General features: G+C 46.5%; 1 protein-coding gene across 13 annotated transcripts in view; it reads right to left on the bottom strand.

Annotated features, from left to right (window-relative positions):
* Positions 1–824: 824 nt before the first annotated feature.
* Positions 825–25652, bottom strand: part of ARVCF (ARVCF delta catenin family member) — a 238427-nt gene continuing 213599 nt past the window's right edge. For 7 of the 13 annotated variants that reach the window (XM_051769102.1, XM_051769099.1, XM_051769092.1 and 4 more), the window contains 9 exons: positions 18903–19030; positions 17864–18014; positions 16360–16552; positions 15119–15233; positions 14447–14537; positions 13341–13394; positions 9554–9645; positions 7531–7644; positions 825–6107 (listed from right to left, as the gene is read on the bottom strand). In XM_051769102.1, coding sequence (XP_051625062.1) covers positions 7543–7644; positions 9554–9645; positions 13341–13394; positions 14447–14537; positions 15119–15233; positions 16360–16552; positions 17864–18014; positions 18903–19030 — 926 coding nt within the window. In that variant the 3' untranslated portion in view covers positions 825–6107; positions 7531–7542. The remainder of the gene's footprint in view (positions 6108–7530; positions 7645–9553; positions 9646–13340; positions 13395–14446; positions 14538–15118; positions 15234–16359; positions 16553–17863; positions 18015–18902; positions 19031–25652) is intronic. The other 6 variants (XM_051769091.1, XM_051769093.1, XM_051769096.1 and 3 more) reach the window with 3 other exon arrangements.

Genomic DNA, 25652 nt, shown 5'->3' with positions numbered 1-25652 from the left:
ACTGATCAGCCTCTCACTCAGAGGAAACCCGACCTCCACTGTGCCTGCAAGGCCTGGCAGAACATCACCCGAGATTACTGCCCGTGCCAGGGCTCACGGACACACGGGGTACCTACGGGCTGTTTGGGGGCATCGGCCTCCCTGCTGACCTCACCAACACAATGAAGGTCTGCTGGTGCCTGGATATTGCTTTAAATACATGGGTGACTCTTCAGTATCAGGATTTTTTTCCATCCCACAGTAACAAATGTGAATTATTTGGCGCATCCCCAAAATAACAATTTCTCATGTCAACCAAACTTCATACATTGCTACAATCTGTTATTCTTACACACTTCTATTCATGAGAATACTTGCACACATTTCAGAAATGGGAAATCGTTGTAAAGTTTTATTTTATTAACAAGTTGGTGATTTTATTACCAAGTTGGACTTTATCACCAAATTGGGAAAGGTAATAACTTCTCAAATAGAAAAGCTATCAACAAGTTAGGTTTGTGCTCACAAATGTGCTGGCCTTTGAACAGTGATGCAGATGTCTTTCCCACAGAAATATGCCTGTATATTAAAAAAAGAAAAAAAAATCCCACGATCTACAATCCAGGGTTGGGCTACAACTCCAGCATCTGGCAGCGAGTCAAAAATGTTCAGCTTTAGTCATTTAAAGGATATTTCCATTGCCCTCATTACCACTGACCTTTTGCTAACACAGAGCACTGACCTGAGCTAGGGTTGAATAATCCCCTGCCACAGAAAACTGCTGCTGCAAAGCCAAGGAATATTTGAGATACCTGAGGTAACAAAAAGATAACCAATGGCACATGTATTCTTTCCAGGCATGGTTTATTGAAAACACACCAAATTGTTATCCTACATACCTGGTTTCTAACAAGCATTCTACTTGTCTGCATTATGGAAAGATCCTATAATAATAATACATTCTGTCACGGTAACATTTGTTCTATGAAAAGCATAATCCACCTTTTTTTCCTCTTCATACTTGTAAAATCAAACCATTCTAGGTGTTTCAGTTTATAGTACAGTGTAAATACAATGCAAAATCCCACCAGTCTAAACTACAGAGAGAATGTTGAGCAGTATTACAGAAAACACATTGTTGATTTTTTTTTAATTCTCCTACCATGAAAATTTTAAGGCACATGATAGTTACAAACACATTAGCTACTAATTACCAGTAAGCTTCTTAGTCTAGTTATTTTGTTTCTCTGAACAGTAAGAACCAGATTGGCAGGCCTTGTTATATCCTCACTATCTTCCTCCTCACCTTGGACTTCACATCATCCTACCCTGATGTCAAACCTAAGACAGAAAACAAAGGTTCATAATACCTTCCCCTTAAATGCACTAAATTAGTTACTGTACCAGTAAATCAGAGAATTTCTCTGTCAAAGATAAGGAAACACCAGATTTTAGGGGCATCCAAACAAAGAAATTTTGCAGGAAACTACAGCTATATAAACACCTTCAAAAGCTGTGAGAGCACAGCTCCAGCCCAGCAGCACAGCCCGTGGCTGGAGGCACTGGCACTGGAGGTGTCACTGAGTGTCACACTGGGGGTGTCACTGAGTGCCACACTGGGGGTGTCACTGAGTGTCACACTGGGGGTGTCACTGAGCACAAGGGGCTGTAACCACCCTTGTGTGCCCATGGGGCTCCTGAAGCTTGGCTTCCTCAAGGGTTTGCCATGTGCCTCTCACAGGGAGCTGAGCCTGTGCTCAACTTTAAGGCAGGTGGCAGAAGGGAACTCCCCACCTTCAGTCTCCTGAACTGCTCCAGGATGCAAACTGCCCTTCCCAGCACGAGCCTTTCGCTAGAAAGCATTGCTGGAACCTGCTCCTCAGGGCAGGCACAAACTGATGAACCTGCTGCAGCAAACACACCACCCTGCTTTCTTCAGGTGTCCCTGACAGCCAGTCAGTTCCTGGTCAGTCCCTTCTGGGACATCTTGGCAGCAGGGACAGGATTTGCTTTCCCAATGCTGGTGCCTTCGGAACCGGCAGGTCTGAGTGCACGGAGCAGGACTGGGACAGGCAGGTGGTGTGCCCAGAAGACACTGAAGGTTGGGACCTGTGGCTGCCCAAGCCGTTCTCTGGGGAGCATTTCAAGCTGACAACACATCTTGAGTTGCACTTATGGCTAATATGCTACTTAATTCCAAGACAGAAACAAACTGTCCTAAAGCCCTGGCTTTCCGCTCTCCTGCTCGGATTCTGCAGACGGACAGGCCGACCTGGGAAGCACAACCGCTCACACACCAACACCCAAACTAACTGGGTGCTTCTCCAGGGGAGTCAACACACGATTTTGCTTTCTTTAAACCTCCACAGCTTAACAAAGGTGCTTGTTCTGCAGTAATCACATGCCATCAGAAGTCTCCCTCCCCGTGTTATCTCGGCCCTGACTGGGCCATCCAACTTCCTCCTCCTCTTTAGCAGGAGCCTTGCAACACCATCACTTCCTTCCACACCCATCCCTCCCACTAGAATTTCACAGGTAGAAATCTCTTCTACCCCAGCCCTTTGCAGGCAGATTCCCTCCAGTTTTCACAGTGAAGCCAACAGGAAAAGAGGAGGTCACATCCATGAGCCCTAAAAAGCACTGCCTGCCTTTTAGCAGGAGACTCCAGCCCCTACTGCAGCTTTAATCACACACATTGCCATGTTCCCTTCTTTACATACAGTCCCTGCTGCCAAAACACAACAATTACGGGTTCATCCACCCACAGCCCAGAACAGCTCCAACAGCCAGCCATGCCTGTGCCAACGAGGGCAGAGGGGAGGGCAGGGGTGGGCACACATCCCCCCAGGGAGCTTCTGGCCACAGACAGAATGGACACGGAATCCCCAGACCTGTTCCAGGTGCCCTGTGCCAGCCCTCAGCTGTGGGCAGTCTCACGTGCAAGTCACCCCCCAGCCTGTTTTCCTTCCTCAATATCCAAACAACAGTTTGTTGAGAAGAAAAAACCCCACAGTAATGTCGAGGATGGGTTATTGCTACATACTTGGGAATGAGCTGTCACTCTAAGGCATGGGAAGGGGAGGGGTTAGACGTGTGATTGCCAGGGGAAGCCCTGGCCCATCCACTTGCTATCTGACTCTGTGACACACCATCCTTTGCTTCTCTGCAGCCACAAACCACACTGTCAGCTCACGGGTCTGCTGGCTGCCATCACACTTACCCCAGGAAAACAAGGACTGTTTGCTCCAATGACCTGGGCAGCCAGTGCCATCCAACCTGGCAGGGAGGGTTGTCAGCACAGGGTGCAGTGTAAATACAAACCAGACTTTTGGGGGGAGTGGGATAGGGTCTGAATTTGCTTCTCAAACACTCCTCAGTGTTTTTAGCCCACTAATGACAGAGACTGAAGTAGATCCAATCCAGATTTTGAGTGTCCCTGTAGTGTGCCACTAAGAGCCATGGGATATCTGGGATAGGAGGTCATGACCATAGCTGGCCCCAGTCACTTCACTTCCCCCTTCCTGTGGTTTTCTCTGTTAACCTCTTGCTGGCTTTGAAATATCTGTACAATAACTAAACCACAAAGTCTTAGCAGAGACTCCTTTCAACAGTCAGGTCTTTATTTGAAGTGAACTTTTGTTCAGACTCCTTTGGTAAATATATGGTTTGAAGTAGATCAGGGACAGACTGACAGCACGGCCCTTCTCTTACACTGTTCTAATCAGCTACAAAGCAGGTTCCATTGCTAATTACTGAACGTTTTTAAAAAAATCCTTTCATATACAAAAAGAATACACCAAGTACATAACCAAAAGTGATATAAAACTCTTCTGTGTAGCTTGGTTAAAAGGGTCTCCGCGTATTGGCAGAACAAGTATGAAAAGAGCACCATTGATAGAATATACAGTCAGACGATGGAGCTGGTCTCACTGCCACACTCATGTCTGCACAGAGAGACACTGCCTGACACAGACAGTCACAGACACTGCCTGACACAGGCAGTCAGACACAGACAGTCAGACACTGCCCGACACAGCCACAGCCCCTCCCTCTGCTGCCCCTCAGCCGCTGGGCAGCTCTGGCCCAGCAGGACTCTCATGCAGGTGAAAATACAGACTTTGCTCTCTTGATTTGCTCCAAGCAACTTCACCTTCCCCAGCCTCCAGGAGTGACCACTGCACACACGGGGCTCAAAAAGGGAGGGTGCGAAGGAGCACACGTGTCATCCAAATCACTGACAGCTTCTGGCATCAGTCTTTTTCCCTGAATCAACAAATGCTTCCCTCTCCTGCAAACTACTTTACATGGTTTTGTTAACCTATCCTCTGCACAACAATATATATATATATAGATATATAGACTTTTTTATTTATTTATATATATGTATTCATGTCAAATTTTTAATATACTCAAGAAGATACAAAGCTCTTGGTACTTGCTTTTTTTTAAAGTTTTTAAATCTTTTTTTACAAAAAAATGTAGATGTTTACTATTACAGTAATATTTTGGGGGAGGTGAGGTTGTTGGATATTTCCCCTTTTTAATTAGAAAAGAAACGGCAGGCACTGAAAACCGCAAATGATGTTTGCTGGACTCAAAAATGTGCTTTCCAGTCACACCGTTTTTAGGAGCTCGTTTAAAACTAAATGTGGCAATCAAAGAACAGTGGCAACCAAGTAAATTCAGCAAAAGTCCTCTCGTGCTACTGATGAGACATTTGCTTCCTGTTCTCATCTGCTGCCCTCCCTTGACCAATGCCTGGAGAAAATCGGTGATCTGAAGTTATTTAGTTCACCCATTTCCAGACCCTGCAAACACAGAGCACTTCTCTGGAGGTGAACGTCCCCCTGCACAGAGCAGGGGAGGAGAGCTGCTGCCCACGGGGGCATTTCAGGCCAAATCAAATATGCAATCCCAAAACAAAAGCAAAGGAACACAGAAACCATGATGATGATTTTAAAAATGCCAAACCAGTTCCCTTTGTGGCATTTTTCATGAGGATCTATAGCCCAAAGCAAACATGGATCCAACAGTGAAAAATTTACCATCAAACCTAAGTGACAGACCCATCTAAAATTTATAGCGTTTTCAAAATAAAACATCCTACAAAAAAGCTCTTATTCTCTTCCAATGTCGTAACAGCTATGGCAAAAGTAGTTGTTAATCACCATCAATGCAACAGTGATACATTTAACATGGAAAAGCTCCTTATTGCAATCTTTGAGAATATGAAAATAAAAAGCCAGGCAACTTCATTTCTCAGCACAGATTTCTGAACCAGGGACACTGAAACCTTCCACAAACTGCTTTTCAATATGTGGAAATAAAAACAGAGACATTACAGAATTCAAAAGGCAGAAGTATTGTACACCAGATTATAATGACAATATAGCACTGTGATTGATATAGCTTACTCTAAAAGCAGATTATACAGCTTGCATCAATTCTGTCATCCACTCTCCAGTTCGTTTGACTACCGTTTAATAGTTTTTGTTCTGCATTTTCTCCCTTCACTGAAATCCAATAAACCCACTCAACATTCCTGCACTTTCTGTGGAAATAATAAAGAAAACCTGAACATTTTTCAAAAAAGCCTTCAAAAATGTTAAGAGTCACAGTTCAAAAGAAATCCCCCAAAACAAAAAACCCAAACCAAGGAGCCCCAAGCCAGGGAAGTGCTGTCATCCTCACGGTGCCCCTGCAGTGGCAGCTCCAGTGTCCCCAGCTCCTCTCTCACTGTGCCACCGCTCGACCTTCCCTGCTCAGTGTGGCACCGTCCCCACGCCAGAGTCACCCGGGGCTGCAGTGACAGGGACTTGGGCTCTCTGCTCTTGCTTTTCTTCTTGCAGGAGCAGGAGGAGGGAGGGGGAGGTGGTGGCTGTCCTGGTGGGGTGTAACCGAGTTCAAAGCAGGCTGTGGCTGTAAGGCAGGGTGCTCTGGGTGCTCCAGGGGCTCCGGGGCCATGGCAGGGTTCTCCCCACACCCTCCTGGAACCTGCAGAACCTGCAGCCTGCCAGTGATGCAGCGCCCTCGAGTCTGAATGGCAGTGGTGACTGATGAGATCCTCTGTGTCGATTCAATGTTTGCTTCTCCCCCTCAATTAAAAAAAATGTGGTTGGACTTTAGCCCTGCAAAGTAAAGTCAGAATTGGTTACTACCAGTCAGTGACATGGCCTTCGTGATCTCCATCACCTCGTGACAGGACAGTGGCTGCACGTGCCAACCTGTCCCCAGCATGGGGGTTCCTTGGAGGGTTTGTCTGGGAGAAAATGAGCACAGACTGTTTCTCAAAGGACCCTGGTGTAAGGCTCAGGGAGGAGTGCAGGAGTGGAGCAGGCACTGCTCACACACCCTGAGCTCAGGGAGGTGCAGGAGTGGAGCAGGCACTGCTCACACCCCCTGAGCTCAGCCCTCTGCCCCAGCCAGCACAGCCCAGCCTGCAGCACTGCCCAGCCAGGGGAGCCAATGGTGCAGGCTCTACTCTGATCTGGAAGAGCACCTGCCCATGCTGGAAACCTGCTCTGGGTAGGGGCTTCCAACCCAGAACAGAAACAATGGCAAACACTCAGCATTTATACCAGACTGAGAAGGAGTAGGGAAAAAACATCCAATACCACCACCCAAAACCATCCAGGAGTTTTCTCTCCCACTAATGCAAGGGATTTCCATGTAGAATTATGGACAGATGATGGTTCATTTTTGGGATTTGGGCCTTTAAAGGTCTGTTGTCCACTCCGATGGGAAAGTTGCTCAGTGCCTTCCTGACAGTCAGTAAAATTTTCCTTTAGTCATAGCCAGGGGCACAACACCTGCTGTTCCAAACATAGCATCCTCTGCTGGAGTGCCAGGAGGGATCACCAGGGTAACTCTAGCAAGGCAGCAGGACACAGATTAGCAGTGGCAGGAGCGAAGAAAGGCCAGTGACATTACCAAGGAACTTGGCACGTGGCAAAGGCAGACAACCAGAAAGCGACACAAAGGCACCTTTCTTTAGTGACAGAAAAAAAAAAAAGAAATTGAGAAGTGGGAGCTGTGGGTCACTGCTTATTGTGTAACCAAAATTATCTCTCCTTGCAAAGTAACTTGTGTACAGTCAGCAGCTTTCCTGCAGATGGGCAGGGCTGTGGAATACATGGGAACCTCAGGGGACATCCAGAAATAGTCAAGGATATGCTTTTCCTTAAATCTCAGACTAATCCTTATAATGAGCATAGAGGGGGAAAAAATGATTGGAAACAGGAACACACCACTCAAATTCATTCCCATGGCCTAACAGCAGAAATATTTTACATTTCAGCTGACAACCAATCATTCACAATATTAATTTGCTGCCTGCTTATTTGACAGGTTATTTTTTAATCAAAGAGTGGTGTTTGATTGCATTTCATTAAAGATACACTGAATAATGTAAACACCACTTTTTTTTCCAAATGCATTTTCATTTATCTGAAAGCACCCAGTTAGCAGTTAGACTTGAAGAGATTCCACAGTGATACAGATCATGCACAGAGAAGTTAATCACTAGCCCCAATTACCATTAAAAGGACCTACCATGCATGCAAATTAGACCCAGGAGTCAACAGGCTGGGGTTTAATGTCACGGGCATCCACCAGATTCACCGAAGCCCTGTTACTCCTGTTAATGTTTTTCCTATTTGTGTCATTCTGCAGCACAGGGTGAGGAGTTAAAGCAAAACAGAGCGGATTAATCAAACAAAACCACCAAACAAGTCAGCTTCAAGTAGCACAAGGGAAAATTAGTGGTAGAGAAAGAAACAAGATCAGCAAAGGCACAGTACTGACAAAAGCATCTGCAACAGCCAAGAGGCTGCACTGCCCTGCAGTTGTTGCTCAGCATTCCCAGTCTCCCTGGAGCCTCGAGGCTGTCACAGCTCCCAGGGCCACAGGACCCCCAGGACAGCTCAGCCTCAGCACAGGGACAGGGACCAGCAGCAGCTGCTCAGCTCTGCCCAGGGGAGGACAGGGCCCTGCACACCTTGGCTGTGCCCAGCAGCCTGAACTCAGGTCACCCTCAGGCCCCCAGAGCCAGGAGACAGCACACAGTGGGGGTTACACACTCTCAAGGTGAAATGGTTTTTCTCTTTTTCTCAGAAAATCAAAGCAGCTACTCACTGAACTTTGAGTTTTGCTTCACTTCAGCCATACACTGGAGTTAGGGCTGCTTGGACCACTTTAATGAATTTTGAGTGGCAAAAATAACGAGTACTTGTTAATTTTCATGCCTTGGCCTATTTTCTTTAGAAAGACATTTTCTGCCAAGCTCCTGTTGACCAACATTCTTGTACCACTTCCTGCATCCATTCCTGCTGCATCCTTGCAAAACATCTTAGAACTGTGCTGAGGGACCTAGAAAGTTCACTTTGTTGATATTGGCTCAGGCACAGCCACCTCTTGCCAACTGGAGCAGGGGAGCAGAGTGCACAACTTGAGCAATCCAATGTGAGGAACGTCCAGCCAGGTCACAGCCATTCTCCAGGGTGTTCCCCAAGGAAAGGCAGGACACAGCAGGAAAGGCCTGACCAGGCAGGTTAACAGAGACAGGCTGGTGCAGCAGGACATCTTCCCAATTCACGATCTATGGAAATATTTTTCTCCAAACCACATTTTTATTGCCCTTGTTCAGTGATGGGGGTTTTCCTTTCAGCTGACTGAAGTGCAATTCTTTCTGCTCAAATCACCTGGATTTTCTGACATTATCAACAAGATGCTGAAGGTTATTAAGGACAGCCTTCTGCACAGTAACAACAGTGTTTCCTACCACTGCCTCTTGTTTCGATGAACCCTCCCCTTCCTTCCCAAAATTACTTCCCAGGGGAAACCCGAGCTGTTTTGAGGCCAGGGAGAACTGGTGGCCAAAGCATTAACAGACTTTTAAAAAGGCCACTGAAAAGGTACAACAATGCAACAGAAATTACACAGAGCCTGCTGAGCCACATTTGCACATAACCCACAATACAAAAAGCTGTGTGAAGTAAGATTTTTTTTTTAAATTAGAAAGTTGTCTAAATTTGGGTTTTAAAGGCACACACGTAACTGTGCATGTCTCTCCTTCCTCTCCATCTCCTTGGTCCATGCCCATAGTCCACCATCAGGACTGAATGAGTGCTGCAGAACTGAATGCTGCTCACCACACTGCTCACACTGCTAGACACGGACACACAAGATCACATCTACTTCTCGTGGTGGAAACAATAAAGCAGTGTGAGAGACTGAAGAGAACAAAGTCTGAGCACAGTTACACACTTTAGGGCCAGGGAATGCTGCCTGGACAAGGGTGACAGAACAAGCACTTTCTATTTTTACAAACTCATCCACTTACAAGAATACAGCAGTTGCCTGCATTTGCTCCTGCACCAGAAAGCAGCATTTTGTTTTTATTTCTAGTCAGCCAAGCACTGAATTACAAAATAATGCCTTTATGTGGAGAGGAAGAAAAATAGGAAATGCCCTTTGCAGCCCCCAGGTGAGTAACTAGCACGTGTTCCTCGCTGAGGGCACCAGCCCCCCTTCCCCTCAGAGGCACTGGGAGCACTGGGCAGGGAGAGCAGCTCACTTTTAAAGGTTCCTTCTCCGAGGCATCGCCCGAGGGGTCGCTGCTCTTGTACTTGCGCTCCTTGTCGCGGTGGTCGATGGTGGAGTATCCATCTGGGGAGAGAACAGCACAGTCAGGCAGCAGCACAGTCAGGCAGGAGCACCACCAGCAGCACAGCCAGTGCTGATGTGAGCACAGTCCTGCAGCAGAGGAACAGGAAACCAAACCATCCCACCCCGCCGATGCCGGCAGCCTGCGGCTCACGGGCTCCAGCTCTGGAACTTCACTGTTACAACTAAAAACAAAACAGAAGAGCCCTTTTTTATAGCACTGTCAGATGCTGGCACTCATTAGCAAGCAGCACTGTTTTCATCCCAGCCTGCTGCACTTTTTAGTGTGCCCAAGGAAAGCAGTGAGTTGTCATCTCATGCCCTGTGGCTAATGAGCTCCAAATTCAACCCAAATCCTGAGTTCCTTGCTTAGCAGCCTGATTAATTGGCTGTGTTCATTCTCTGAATGCTCTGCAGCACATTCCCACTCTTCCTGAGCCTGACTGCTGGCAGGACATGACGATAATTTGGAAGAGTCCTCATAAGAGCACTGAGAGAAAGGGCCTGTCGAGTTGGAGGAAATGTTGCTGCAAACCCTGCTGTGCCTGGGCTCACTTTCATTACCAAGGAGCACCTGTTGGTGCCTCTTCTCTTGACAACTAAGGAAGAGCATGAAAGCTTGATGAACACAAGGAATAAAAGTGTGAGAGGGTTTTATGAAGAAATGGCTCTAATTATTTCAGAACCTTTCCTTTGAATCACTGTCAGCCAATGCAAAACTTAATTTATTTTCATGATGCATCAGATTTCCCTCATTATCAGTGACAAATAGATCCTCGCCTGCTCTGCTTTGACAGCATTGTAATCTGGAGTAAATGACATCCAAATTTATAGCTCCCTATAGGCTTTTGTTTTCCCCTATGTAATTGAGGGATCATTAATGTTTTCCTATCCTGACAAACTGGGTTTTTAGAACACCACAAAAAGGTTTTACATGAACTATCAAAACACTCCCCTGTCTGTTTATTACTTGCCTGCAACAGGCCATTAAGAAAAAATGAGTGATGTGTTTGTGGGGTTCCTGTGGCATAAAGAGGCACCGTTTGCCCACATGACACCTGCACACACAGTCAGTGACTGGCACCAGAGCCCATCCCAGAGCTGCCCATGGCCAGGTCAGACTGAAAGAGCTGCAGTCTGTGCACACAGACCTGCAGCAAGCACCTCAGGCACCAAATATTTATGACATCCCAGGCAGTAACAGATTATTTAACCTCACTGCCTAAAAATAACTAAAGCATTCTGGAGTTATTCATGTAGCACATAGACACAAAGCATGAAAACAGTTGTTACACAACACTTGACTTACAATTACTTGTTGACAATGAAGATGCCTGACATTCTTGGCTAATCCTTTTGAACAAAAAGAAAAAAAACAGCTGCACACCCAGCTACCCAGCCAGGGCTTGCAGGGGAATGTGTGAGCAACAATTCTCTTTCAGATGACAGGCATGGAACACTGCTAGTAAGCCATGGCCTAATCTAAGGATTCATCATTTATTTAGGACTAAATAGGTCACATAGGTATGTATTAAATGATGGAAACATGGTGACTGCCCCAAAGAACCAAACTTGCAGCAACTGAGTGGCAGCTTCTCACAACCCAACATTATTTGCAGTCTCAAGGATGTACTGGATCACTTTGCATTTTTGTCGTGCCATCATCATGGGTGATCCAAAAGGAGTTGCCAAGATACAAAGGAACATTCAACCTTCCCCCAGAAAGCAACAGCCACCAAGTGAAGGATGGCAGCTGTGATACTCCCAGGGAGCAAGGTCATTAGTAGAGACTGCAACCACACAGAACTGAGAGCACAACAGATCTTTAATACTACTAAAAAATTAAACCCCCATGCTCAGCCAGGACACAGCAGCAAGAGGAAGATCCAGCTCTGGCACAGTGGCAGTAATCTAACAACTAAGAGGGCCAAGAACTTTGCTGTTGGTGTCCAAGTTCCAGCAGGTTTTGCAATCCCTCCTGCTGTGTGTGGTCTGTGAGCACAGCAGCACGAGTGGGGTGCTTCCAAAATCCACACACTGTGCTGTGACCCTGCCAAGACAAGCAGCAACAGACAGGCACTTCATGATTTGATCTGATAAAATGAGAAATATCTTGAAGGAGATTGCATCAGAGAAGTAACACCTCACTGCCCCAAGGACCAAAGCTCTGCAAAGAAATTAGAAATACTGCTTTTCCCATGTTTCAGATTCATTCTAAGAAGCCATCAGAATTAACTGTTTCTGTGGCACAAGGAAGATCTCTACAGAGCTTGCTGCTGCACAGCAGAAGTGCTCGCTCTAGAGTGCAAAAAGAACAAAACCTCCAGAATACAACAGTCCACAACAAAGTTATAGTCAGAAAATATAGTCTAGAGCAGCTCCTTACGTTAGTATGCCCATAAGACAAAAACCACTAAGCATTTGGAAGAGCCTGAAGGGAAGAGATGAAATACTAAGTTGCTATTCCAGTTCCCTGGAATTAAGGATAGTAAACTGGAGAAACTGATTTAGTCTCTTCTCAGCTGAGCTCAGAAATAGCACAGGGTTAAGAGTCAGTCACTCAAGAGCTGCAGTCATGAAAACCTGACAGATATCACCTCCTAAAGGTGATAAGAGGATTGGAGAGCAGAATGGCCCAGAGAACCTGCCTGATGCTGTGCATATGCTGTTAATCTGCATTTGGTTTTGCACTCAGAGCTGTACCAGGAACTCATGACAGCACAAGGCAACAATTAATACTGAGACTACAACAATGAGCACTGCCCAGACTGCAGCAGCTGCCAGCACAGCCACCCTGCCAGGCAATCCTCTCGGAAGGTGTTTTCTTCCATTGTGGGAACAAATGTTTCAGTGTTCCCTTAGGCAAAATACAAATGGACAGTTGATTCCTGGCAGGTGGCATCTCATTTTTCTAAGAATACAAAAGGTAATAATATACCTGTTATTTTACTTCCTGAACGTGCTTGGCTTTCAGCTTGGTTCTAACTTCCTATTTTATTCAGCTACAATCACAAATAGCAGTATAATATCAAGCTGTTTCATCTGGAGGCATTAATATAGGTATATTTAAATAAAAATAAAGTCAATTGGAAGAAATAAAGCAAATTCTTGAGAGACCATATAGCACCTTTATCTACCTTGGTAAAGAAAAAACTCCTCCCAGTCTTACACTACAGAGCTTATCAATCTCAAAGCACATCAGTGCCAGTCAGCAGCTGAGCTCAGCCTAAAGGAAAAGCCAGGCTCAGCTGGGTGCAGGTCAATGAAAAGTGGAGCCAGGAGTATCACACATACTAACTTGTCTTGGGTATTACCTACAAAGCAAAGGCAGAAGAGATTTAAACACAAAAAACACCCCGAAGTAAATTCACAACTCTTTTTTTTCCTTTCTGAATCCCCAGACTTGCAGATCTGTAACAGGGAATGCAGCTGCCTCAAGGGCCAGAGACCAGAATGAAAGGTGGGTTGCTGTGTCTCCAATATATATGCACAAAGGAGTGCAGAAATTGGTGGGTACACTCTACATGTGTACAAAGAAAAAAAAGACAACAACCAATCTTTTGTGAGGTAATGTTCTGTTTTTAAATGTCAGCTTTATCCACCTGAAATAATATCTCCTAGAGAAATAGCTGAACTTTCCTGTGAGTGACAGTGTGCTCTATTGGAACAGACAGAGTTTGATTTATGAGTGAGTTTACCTGGGCCGAGCTCATCCATAGGTATCATATCCCGGCTCCCAGACTTCTCATTATCTGTAACACAGAAACATTGAAACCACCTGAGTTACATTTGCTTTGCTCAAAACCTGGTACTTCTGAATTAGTCACAGAACCAGAGAGGTCCATGAAATACTGAACACAGAGATTATTGTAAAAAACTCCCCACCAATTCAACTGTTATCCATTCAGAAAGGGAAGTCTGATTGAAGTTCTCCAGAGGGCACATGTAATCCTTGTATCTTCTGCTTTAGCACTGTAATACAGAACTCTCTCTCTCCAAGTGACAACAGAAACCACAATTCTGCTCTGGACCACCTACCACTATTAACAAGCTTCTCCCTGGTCTCTCCAGAACAGAAGAGAAAGCAAATAAGGAAGGTGCAGCTTCTCAGGGCACACAGCCCAAGCCAGCAGCCTGCTGAGCCAGCAGAAAGCTAATCCACAAAGAGAACCACAAGTTTCTTGTCACATCAGCAAACTGACCCAATCATCCTTCATCTGCATAATCTTCCAGGTTTGATCAAAGACAGGGAAGGTGGAGAGAGGCAGGCAGTGTGGGGCTGTCATTTCTGCAGCAACCTGCAGTTAAACCAGATAAAGGGCACCACGAAAAACCTGCTGTGAGAAACCAGAACCAGCCCAGGGCAGAGCAACCCCACTGAAACCAAAGCTGGAGCTACACCAGAGTTGCATGGAAAGCACAGCCAGGTTTAGCTGGAGCTGGGATTAACTCACCTCCCACAGAACCCCCTGCACAGCAGAGGAAGGAGCTGTGCCAGAACAGGAATGCTTGTTCAGAAAGGAACAGACTCCAGGACTGAGCAGGGGGAAGGTCAAGCCCATTCCCGGGGAGATTTAACTGATTATGTTGCATAAAGTTGAGAAAACACTACCAATAATGTAATTCCATAAGGGAAGGAATATCATCCATATGCAGGTAATAAGGACTGACCATTTGGGGACTGTGGGCTAAAATCACCACAAATGATGCATTTTTACCCCCTCATGCTGCAACACAGTTTTAGCAAATCCAGGAAACAAGAAAGCAAAGCAGTGCAGAACTTGGGCTAAAGAGCAGAACTGACCTTGACTCTTCTCCACCAGAGGCAGGGTGCTGTCATCATAGCCAGACCTGCCAGCAGGACCCTTGGAGCCCTTCGGAGCCGCCGACACGGACTAGAGACAAAACCCACGTGAACACAGAACTGCTACTCAGGGAAATGCAACAAGAAAAATAAACAAACCAACACTATGGAGAGAGATTATGGATGCTGCTAAGCATCCCCCCTGCTGTTGATAATATGGCACTTGAGTATTTTTCTATTTTCATATAGATTTGCTGGTGGAATTTCTTCCTGTTATCTAAATGGCAGCCCTGTTGCTCTGTAAAAGGAGCAAAACCTTTCCACAAGGAAAGATGAAGAGGCTGCAGGTCAAGCCCAGCCCTGTGCTGCTACAGGGAATGTTTCAGAAGAGACACAACTAAGATGAGACATGCTAATTCTTCCTCCAGTAAAACTGGGGCATTTGGCCTGTAAGAGGTGTCAAACTTCCCAAACCTGAGAGCTCCATTCCCCAGAGCACAGAAGAGCCCAGCCAGCAGGTATCTGCATGATGGTGTGACTGAGTGGAACACAATCCACTGTGCTATCACCTAGAAGTGAAGGCTACCATCTATCACACTGCAATCCTACACTGAACTAGGACACCTTCCACTCAGGCATTTCCAACACCAACCCAAGATCCAGCACCTTTACCTGGAAGTGTGACTTGTTCCACCCATCCTTCTGAAGGGCATTTCGTAGCTCTTTATAGCTCCAGATCATCTGAAGAATGTGAGATGCTGCTTTTGTTTCTCTGGGAGATTGGCTGCTTTGCAAGATAAAACCAGAGCTTAAGTGCCAAGCAATGTCAGACTATTCCTATGCTGATATCCAGAACTCCACACAGCTACCGACTGAACCTGTGAGTTATGGTATGTATGTGACTTCTTCATACCTAGAGCTATTTGCTGACAAAAACAGAAATCAAAAAGTTGCAAACTGTGCACATTTTTGGGGTTTCACACGTACTGCTGGACAAGCACTGAGGCCAGGGTGACCCTTTTCTCTTGTAGCTATCATCAACAAAAACCAGATTCCATCCTGCCTGGATTTATTCAGGAAAAAAACCCCAACCCAAAAAAAAAAAAAAAGTTCTGTGCCACTTTTCAAACCTTCCCCCAACGTATCTATATCCCTCACAATTCAATGAAGTTGCTCCATGGTTTTAGAATAGCTTACAAAATAATTCAAGTCAGCAAAAAAAATAAGCTGTTTTTAAACAGAAGATGAATTTTTATCCATTCCCTACTAGGTCAATACACAAGCACCCTCTATAAAATAAAAGAGGCCTAGATTTTTGGTCAGCTCTTGTATTTCATAACAATACAACCCAACAAAGCCACTTCAGCTTCTCTCCCAAAAGTTTGCTGAAAACACACCTACAATGTGTAACTGGCCGAGCCACACAACACAAAGTCTCTGAAGCAGCCACAACACAGGTCTGCAACAGAACTGCAGAGGAAAAATTGGTCACTTCAAGTGACCAGCACCAGCCCTTTGGCCAGAACAGTTACTGCACATCAGTAACCATTTCACTTGACAGACACAGATTTCCTCCCTGGCATTTCAGGAATGGAACAGTGCCACAGGAAAAGGCCTGCCACACTGAAACCAAGACCATGGTTTCACTCCAAATGCTGTCTAAGGGCAGACGTGGTGCCAAGATGTCTCTGACAAGGAGAGAGCACGTCCTGATGTGACTGAAGGGACTACTCAACCAACCTTCATCAAGTAACCCTATGAAAGGTGCTGGCTTTCTACTCTGTAGGTATTAGCTGCTGAAATCAGGGCTCCCAAAGGTCAGGATGCTCCAGCACCTCACAAACCAAAAGCTGCTGTTCATGGAGACATATTCAGGTTTGCAGGGAGTTCTCGTGCATTCTGCTGTCACTCACCTGGACTTGCTGATGGCCACCAGCTTCTGAATGCCCTGGGTCTGGATCAGAGACCGCGCGTTTTCGGAGCTGTCAGTAATGATTTCATGGATGGTGTTCAACACTGCAACCACTGTATCCTCCTCCAGGTTCTTTGCAGATCTCTGCTGCCTGCTGGGCAAATTTCTTACCAGCTCACCCATGGCATAACTACCTAGATAGGGGGAAGAGATACCATTAGGCAGCCCTAATAATCAATTCAGCTTCCCATCCTGAATGATAGAACTCAAGGGCATTTGACATGCCAAGAAAAACTTAATAGTGCACGTGTTTTGAACCTCAAGACTGTAACTTCACGGGGCATTTATCATTCCTTGTTTCAAGGAGATTGAGAGTTGATACCCAAGACAAAGTCCTTCATCATAAATGCTAAAAAGTATTGAGAGGGGAAGAAAAAGCAATCTTTATTAAGAATTTTACAGCCAGCATCTATCACATTTTGCAAAGCCTGAGGAAAAAAAGCATCCAGTAGCTGCTGCCAATGCCACATATTCATGCTAATACACAGACATGGCTTACTCAACTCAGCCTTCTAAGAGGCCTTCTGGGGCAAGGTGTGCAGTCATGCATTTATTAACCTTCTCCCAACAAAGGTGAGAGTATTTCCTCCTGGGTGCAGTCAGCCTTCTCCATGTACAGGACTGGAGAAAAACCAGGGAGGTTGAACTTTATCCCTCCCAGGTGTCCATCTGTGCCACTGGTCTGGCTGCACCTCTGAACTATTAAAAAGAGAACCTGATGTATTTAGGCAGAATCCCAGCTTGCTATTTATTTGCTGGTATCAACTTCCATGGTGGCCCTAAACACATCACCAATATTTCCTGGCCTGACAAGGTTAGAGTTTAAACAGATATATCTGTTAAATACAGAGGCATCTAAGGGAAAACTTGAGTGAATCTTTGAAGATTCCTGCGTAGGGCAGGTGAATGCTTATTTGCCACCTTGGACAGGAGCTAGAGCACTGTTAACACTAACTTGAAGAATATCAAGTTGCTTGGTGTCCAGTTGCTGCAAGTACCACCACACAAAAAGATGAGAAAGGAAGGAGGAAGCAAAAAAACCAAAGATACAACTTCAGAGCTCACTGCACTTCCCCAGGTTTGCTCAATGTGCCACTGGCCACACTCCCACTACATCTCTGTGACCATCACGTGTGACCAGGAGCACCAGTGCCATGTCAGCCAGGGCTAAGGAAGAGACAAGAAACCTCTTAACCCACCCAATCCTCTGCACATCTCCACACACTCCTCCTGCCAAAGTCTACATCTGATTTTACTCCCGGGTTAGAAACTTCCCTCAAACCACAGCTTGTCTGAGCGGGCTGTGAATACACCCTGAGCTGACAGCCCCCCCTCAGTGGCTGCAGGACAGCGTGGGTGGGAACTGCACACAGGAGGAGTCCCCAGCACGGGGGACAGAGCACGGGAGGCCCCCCAAGGGTCTGGCTGTAAAGTTCAGAGGGTACCTATGAGATCTTTGTTGCGCCGGTCCATGGACAGGTTCCTCAGGGCGATGGACACGGCCCTCACCACCTTGTCCGAGTCGGACTGCAGCAGCTCCACCAGCACGGGCAGCCCCCGCTCCTTGCGCACCGTGGCTCGGATGTAGGTGGACCACTGCCAGCACAACAGGGAGAGAACACACTGTCAGTGCAGCCCTGCCCTGCCCTCCTGCCCGTGCTGCAACAGACCAGCTCTGGTGTGTGTGCTGGTGCACTGCACTGGCTAACCCATCATTCGAGTTCATCAGGCACCAGGGAAGAAAGGAGGCAGAAGTTCATCCTGCAGTGAGGAAGCTGCTGGGGAGAGGGGACAGAAACGGGCAGAAGGAGGGTCATCCATCAGCAGCTGTTCTGTACCTACCCCAGTGGGAAAACAACCCTCTGGATCAGGAAAAAAAAGAGGTCATTTGGAAGAAAGAGTAAAGCATCTAAAGCATCTGTTATCTTCCTCCTCCTCCTATTTCATGCCTTTATTCTGTTTCATGAATGACTTTAGACTAAGCTGGATTCCAGACAGCTGTGAAACACCATCCTGCTGACCCTCAGGCCACTGATGAGTCCCCCTGAGCCATGTGATTTTAGAAATGACCAGGCCAACCTTTGGGAGAACTGCCTGATCAGTGCTGGGGATACTTCAGAGAGGATATCAAAGGACACTGGGAGTGCAGCTTCCTAAGCAATCTGACAAGCCAACAAATTAAGTATTCAGGACAATTATCTAGCACCAAGGTTTTCTGAGTGGACAAAGTAATGGTTAAGTGGCTTAAGTAGTAAAACTTGTTCATGGTTAACTGTCATGAGCTCAGTGACACTTCCAGTATGTAAACCATCTGTCCAGAAGATGGAAAACATCTTTAGTGAGCAAATGGAAATAAATTCTTTGGCTTTCCCACCTCCCTCTTTTTAAAGGAGATGCAAATATACCAGTGCCCTTACAGGGACATTGCTTTGTTCTTTACTCACAGAAAGGAAACCAAGAGACTGCAGAGAAGGCTGCACTCACCGTCCAGTTGCCAGCACTGAGATTCTGCAAAGCTCCTGCTGCAGCTTCCAGAGTGTTGAAGTTCTGACTTTCAGTGAGGATGGAGAGGTACAGTCGGACCACGTCTGGCTGGTACAGTAACTCAAAGCCTGCAGGGGGGGAGAGGAGAACAGAAGCAAGAGAAGCAGAGAAGACAATGTATGAACAAGCACAGAGCATACCTGTATTTAACCACATAAGAGAACAGCCAAGAGGAAGCTGCTGCCCCACAGGAAGAAGGGCTTCTACCACATCCAGGACATTCCATCCACAGCTGTGGAAAACAGCAGAGACAGCAACTCCTGCAGAGAACATTCCCATGGGCTGCAGGGCCCTTTGCTTGTCTTCAGGCTGACAATTCTCTCTGAAATCTGTGCTATCTACACACTGCCTAGCATGCATATAATGACAAGGTGACAAGAGACAAGTTTTGCCTGCAACAATTCCTACTGCATCTCCAGACTGGGCTGCAAATTCACCCTGCACTCCTGTTTTCATTCAAATCTCTCTCCCTGCCTTTGGAGACATAAACAGCAGGGCCAAGGAGAACAAGCTACACCATCCTATCAGCCACCCCCTCTGCACACAGGGGACAACGACAGAGGCAAGATGTCCAAGTGACTAGAACCCCCAGCTGGGAGGGGCAAGGAGAGACACTGATTCCAGCTCAAATATTCAGTAAAGAAATGCTCTGGTATTGTACCACACTGGGAGCTGAGACAGACACACCTGTCACCTGCCTGTCCCAGAGTCACTGTATCAGCTCTGCAGTTAAGCATGACAGCAATGAGAGCTATCCCCAGCCTGGGCACCCATTTCCTTTGTGATGCTCAGTGACTGACAGGAGCATCCGTGCCCTGACTTCCTCATCCACAGGATTAGGACTTGCCCATCCACCCACATTAAAAAGGGGGTGGTTAGACAATAGCTTCATAATTCCAAGTTGCTGCATAATGTGAAGCAATTTTTATCCATCTTTCTCCACCAAGTGCAGCATGAGACACTGCATCAGAGAGGGCAGAGCATGCCAAGCACCCTGTTAAAGGATGGCCACACTGGGTGCTGTTTGGAGTGTGTGAACAAAAAGCTGACCCCCCCCAAAGTGTTTTGGTGAGGGCAGGAAGGCACAAGCAACTGTGGTCAACACAGCCTCATGTCCAGGCACTGTGGGGGGTTTGGTGGCTGTTGGGCTGTTTGCACTGAGTAAGGTTCAGCAGGCATTACCTAGGGAAGGATTTCAAGAAAAACATGACATCAAAGAAAGCATAAAGGTGTGAAGGAACTTGGGCAAAGAGGGAATCTGAAGCTTGTTTTGAGCAGAAAAATTTTTTGATTATTATTTGTACACATGAAAAGGATGTTTTTCACCTCCCTAGATGCTGTCCTAGAAGTGGAACATAATTCAAAGCAAGTTTTCCACTAGGAAGACAGAAAACCTACAAACACAAATCACTTCCTCTCTTCAGTACCTGCTTTTCAAAAATCACCCATCTCTCATATACATATTTTTCAGCATGTATCACAGATTATCATATTTTAGACATCTCAGATCAAACCTACAAGCAAGAAAACTAAGCAGTGCTATCCCATCCTGTGGATATTCTATCATTTTTTTCCTTTTTAAAATTCTTTTTTGGTAAAGGCTTTATGAAATTAAAGCCTTGGTTTTAAATCTGCTTCTCCACATTCTTCATAGCAGTTACTGCTGTGGGGCTATGTGAGTCAAGGTCTCAGAACTCAGCACTACTTTAAACCTTGTACAACACCACCCATGAACACAGGCTGTGTCAAACCCTGGGAATACAGGGGGTGCTTATCCCACTGAAAATAAGAAAACACACTTAATTAGCCAAGGGTTTCTTTGCTCCATACCAAAAAACTGATGTAGGTATGAGGATCCACAAGGTGCCGTGTGCTGGCTCCTGCTTTCTGTGCTCAGGCTCTCACACCCAGCCCAGCATCCTGCACCCTCCTCCAGTGACTGCAGAGTGAACCTGCTCCAGGGCTGGGACTGCTGGGACTGCCACAGCTTGTGTGCCACACACCACACCCCACAGATATGTGCAACTGCAACAGGTGGCAATCCCAAAGGCATCCTGCCAAGCCACACCACCGACCTGCCTCTTCTCCAGTGTCCTCTCCCTGCACTGGGATCACTGCCCTCTATACTGAATGCAGAGGAAAAACTGTCGTTACTTAATCCATGAGGCATGAGCAGCTGCACAGCTTTTCTCCATTCCTCGAGTAAGGCTGTGATTATCTGACTCCACTACAACCTTCATATCACCTTTTTCCCCTGCCACTTCACAAGGTGAATTGGCAATCTAAGAACTCCTCAAGAAAAAACACTGCTGATAAGCACACAGTGTTCCTTTCCTGAACACTGACACTTCAAACCTCTTAGGATAGCCTGCTGGAATTTTGACACTGTTATCTTTTAGGGAAGCTTTGCTGAAACATAAATCAGATCAGCAGAAGAGATGAGAAGGCAGGTTCATTAACAGATGATGTTCATACAGAACATTTGCTGCTCCTGTATGTGAGCTCAGACCCGCCTGTGGTTCCCCAGGATGCAATTGTTCAGCCAGCCTGTTTTACAGTGCCCACCTACAACTTGGCACAGCCCCACATGTTCACCCCGTGCTGTTACCTAAATGCAGGCTGTGATGGGCCCTTTCTGTCAGTCTGCACATTCTTTTTGGCTGGACACTCTTCTTTCTGTCAGTCTGCACATTCTTTTTGGCTGGACACTCTTCCCTCTTCAGCACCTCCTGTGTGTGAACACCAGGATGCTCCAACCCTCTCACCTCTGCCTCCCTCCCACGGTCACAGCTGCATTCCAGTCACGCCTCCCCCTGCTCCCTGTCATTACCTCTCTCCATGCATGAAAGCCTCTCCTTTTTCCTACTTACTAATGTAAGAGCATCTCAAAAATGCCTTCACCTTCTCACTAATGCACAGCATTTGCTCTGCCAACTACCAGTACCTTCCTGCTTTGGGGCACAGCTCAGCCAGCTGGTGGATGATTCCCACCTCACTCCACACATCCTCCTTTCCAACCATATTTATGCCTCTGACCTGTTGGCATCTCTTTTAAACGGAGTCAGCAAGGGCTACACACCACAGAGGGAACTCCAGCCTCCCTCCTGTCTCCCCTGCTCCCCTCACTGCTGCATCTCCCAGCACTGCAGCACTTTTGTCAGCCTGGCTCTGCCAGAGAAAGGCAGCAGGATTTGCTACAGCCAAGTCTGAAGAATGTCCCTCATGGATGCTGCTCATTAGCAGGGATGAGAACCTAATAGTGAGCAAGTTACTGCTGCACTGGAGGGTTTCCCCTCATTGACAGCAACCTGACACTTCTCATAAGCATTATAGTGCCTTAAAAAGAAACAAACAAGTTTCATATTTTCTCCATCTGCTTCCTGTCCTAATGAATCCAGCTCTGCTATTTATAGGATGCAATTTGTCTGAATTATTGTAAATTTCCTTCCAGTGTTGCAGGGAGGCCTCTAACATTTTTCCACGAAGCGTTTCAAGCACGTTCCTGGAAGCACAGCTGGTCTCACCTCCATTAAGCACCTGCTTCTCTTCAAAACTGATTTCCTTAATTTCAAGATCATCTTAATTATTTTTTCAGGTAATGCTACTTTTATGCAATATATGGCTAACTGCCTATATCCATTTTTTTTAATGAAAATGAGGAAAGAGGGTCCTTAGTGATAGATAATACATCAAATGACAACAACATCCACTGTTTTTCTTGGTCTTTAAAAAGCTGTTTTAATCACAGCCCAGACTCAGCACTGCCCTTAAAGAGATAATTTCCCTCGAATAAATGAAACTTTTCCATCAGTTATGGATTTGTGCTGAGTTGGAATCTACACTGTCTCCTCCTGGAAAAGCACAGAGATAAGTCATTTATTGCTTTTTTTTTCACTGCAGAGTAAACAAGTTCCCTGTGTCAGCTTTTGCCTTTCAGAGACACACCTGGAACACTGATGGCACTGTGAGCAGGGTCTGAGCATCCCCCAGCGACCACAGCCCTGTCACAGAGGAACAGCTTCCACTGAGACTCACCTCCACCAGTCCCATCTTTCTGAGAAAAAGGAAGATGAGCTTCTTCACAGCAGAGTTGCTAAAAACTGGCCAATGGATTAGTTCTGTGTGAGGCTCCACTACCAGGAGGTGGCACGTGGATTATCCTCCACTTGCCCACAGAACAGTGACAGCACAGACAGCAGTGTCGGTCCTGAAAACACCTGAGGAATGAGCTGGGGCTGATTAGCCATCTCCATCCCTTCAACCCTCAGTCCCTGTGATGAGAATGATGCAGCAGTTCTGGATTATCTTCTCCACAAAACTATTTGCTTTCATCCTGGCAATGCTGATCCTGTGCCTGTCCTCAGCTCCACTCTGGCAAGAACACAGGACACTGCACCAGGTGCCCATCCCTGATACACCTGCTTGAGCCCAACTTCAGACAACTCCCCCTGGAGCAAGGCTGCTAAATCTATCCCCCTTCACCACCCATTCCATTTAGGATTTATTCCCCTCCTACAGGCACAGGAAATTACACACACATGTACACTGGTCAGATGAGAGATTTGCTGCAGCAGAAACAGGCTGCTTCCTTTCCTATACAAACCCCCTGGGCTGCTGTGTAAAACAGTGGCAAATTTCATAAGAAGCTGGAAGGATGCTGGCAACACTGCAGGGAAACAACAATGTCTAATCCTAGGGGGAAGAAAAACCAAACCAACACTTAAGTGAACCCTGGCAGCAACTCATGCTTGCAGTGGGCACAGGCAGGTGCCCACCAGTGGTTTGATTCTCACTTACTGCACTCGGGTCCCCAGCGCAGAGAGGGTGCAGCACCACCCGGACTCCTTTTGGGATGCCACCACAGCCAGAGGTGCCCTCCGTGCCCCAGCCCCGAGGGGAGGGCAGGCCGGGGAGCTCAGGGGCTGCTGTGCTGGGCAATCCCAGCGGCGGCAGCGACCGGCAGATGGAGCGAGAGGAGCCCGGAACGCGCCTTGCCCGCAAGGTCACTACTAACAGACTTTGCAGAGTAAAGAAAGCAGCTCCCTCAGCAACCAGGAAGCTGTGAGCCAAAAGAAAAAAAAGAGAAAAAAAAAAAAAAGTAAAGAATCACGTCAGTAAAAGAAACGAACAATTAGCTTCTGCACAAAAGGAAAGCTCCGCAGCCCTTGGACTCCTGCCCTCTGCTGACAGCCGGCTGGTACCTTCATCCCAGCCTGTGCACTCCATTGTCTGCCAGTCGTACACCAGAGCTCAGAATTATCTGCTACAGAAATGTTTTCAGAACATGTGAGCAGCAAAGCAGGCCGGCAGTTCAACCCTGCCCTCTCTGAACGCCTCACTCCGTGCTGTGCTTTCACAGCAGAGCAATGGAAAACCCCACAGAAGGCTGGGGAGGCCACTGGTTACTTCTACAAAACCAGTAATCAGATCCCTAAAAAACCTGACCCATCAGCTCCATTCCATCTGTAGCTGTGTTTCAGCACCCGGTGCTCAAAGCAGCTTGAATGCCAACATAAACTTGCAAGATTCTTCTAATTGAAAGGCTTAACAGCAGCGAGGACACAGCCAGCTCCGAGAGCCAGAGCCTTGGCATGGCTACTGGAGAATGCAGCTCAGTGCAGAGACAGGCAGAATACTGAGTGTCACACAGCTGAGGCACAGCAAACTGCAAGCAATGAACACAAAATAACAGGGGGAAAGTTCTGAACAGTCCCTGTGGCTTTCACTTCAAGGTACAGTGCAAGTCAGGACAGCGATGGCACTCACTGCAGAGATTCAATCACGAATGCAGCATCCACCACTGAGCAGGAGCTCTGAAGACAGGCAGAACAGCCTTTGAATAATACTGAAAAGAACCACAGAATAATATGGGACACATGAGACTCAAATCAGGCTTGAGGGAATGCTTAAGAAGAGTTTTTCCATTTAGCAAATGAACACCACAGTGTGTGACCTTTCCAACTAATCTACTAAGTCACACAAAAGCTCTAAAATGATGTAAACTCTTCCCAGCTTACCACATACTCCCACAATGAAAGCACTAATGGCATGCTAGTTATAAAGGGAAGCAAGCAAACCCCCACCCCAAAGGATGTAACAGGAATGTTACCAGCACTACCAAGTGTGCAGGTATGCAAAAAAACAACACAGGGCTGACTGCAGGGAAGACAGAAAGGCAGCAAGGAAAGGAAACGGGAGGGCAAGGGAGTGCAGGAGAAACAGGGGTGCCTGGGAAAGCAAACTGTCTTTTGTTATTTCTATTATTCTTTACATTTCCCAAGCTGTACAAGCTGTCATCAAAGTACCCTCTCTTACAGAGCACGCTTTGTAAAAGGTTGGTTATATTCCACTTCATATCCAAAGAATATGCAATTCAACAGAGAGGTGGCTCAATTAAACACAACCCATTTTGACCTTGTGTGAGTTCCAGCACTTCTGTTTTCTGTGAGCACACATTTTAAAGCTAATACAGTTTTCCCTTTCCAAAGGACCTGCAAGCAGCACTTCTCCCAGCAGTGTTTGACAGGCTGCCCAATACAAAGTCTTTTTCAAGCATATGCAGCTAAGTCTCTTGGCAACTGGAGATATGCTGTTAACTGCCTTCTCTCCTCACTAATCAGCTGCAGAGGCTCTGGAGGACCAATACTTAATAAGGATCTGGAAGTTGCTGCAGATAACTGGAGCACTACC

Source organism: Manacus candei, unplaced genomic scaffold (genome assembly GCF_025592945.1).
Source record: "Manacus candei isolate 608988 ecotype Guabito, Panama unplaced genomic scaffold, ASM2559294v1 h1tg000103l, whole genome shotgun sequence".
Lineage (NCBI taxonomy): Eukaryota > Metazoa > Chordata > Aves > Passeriformes > Pipridae > Manacus > Manacus candei.
This window is presented reverse-complemented; position numbering and strand designations above follow the sequence as displayed.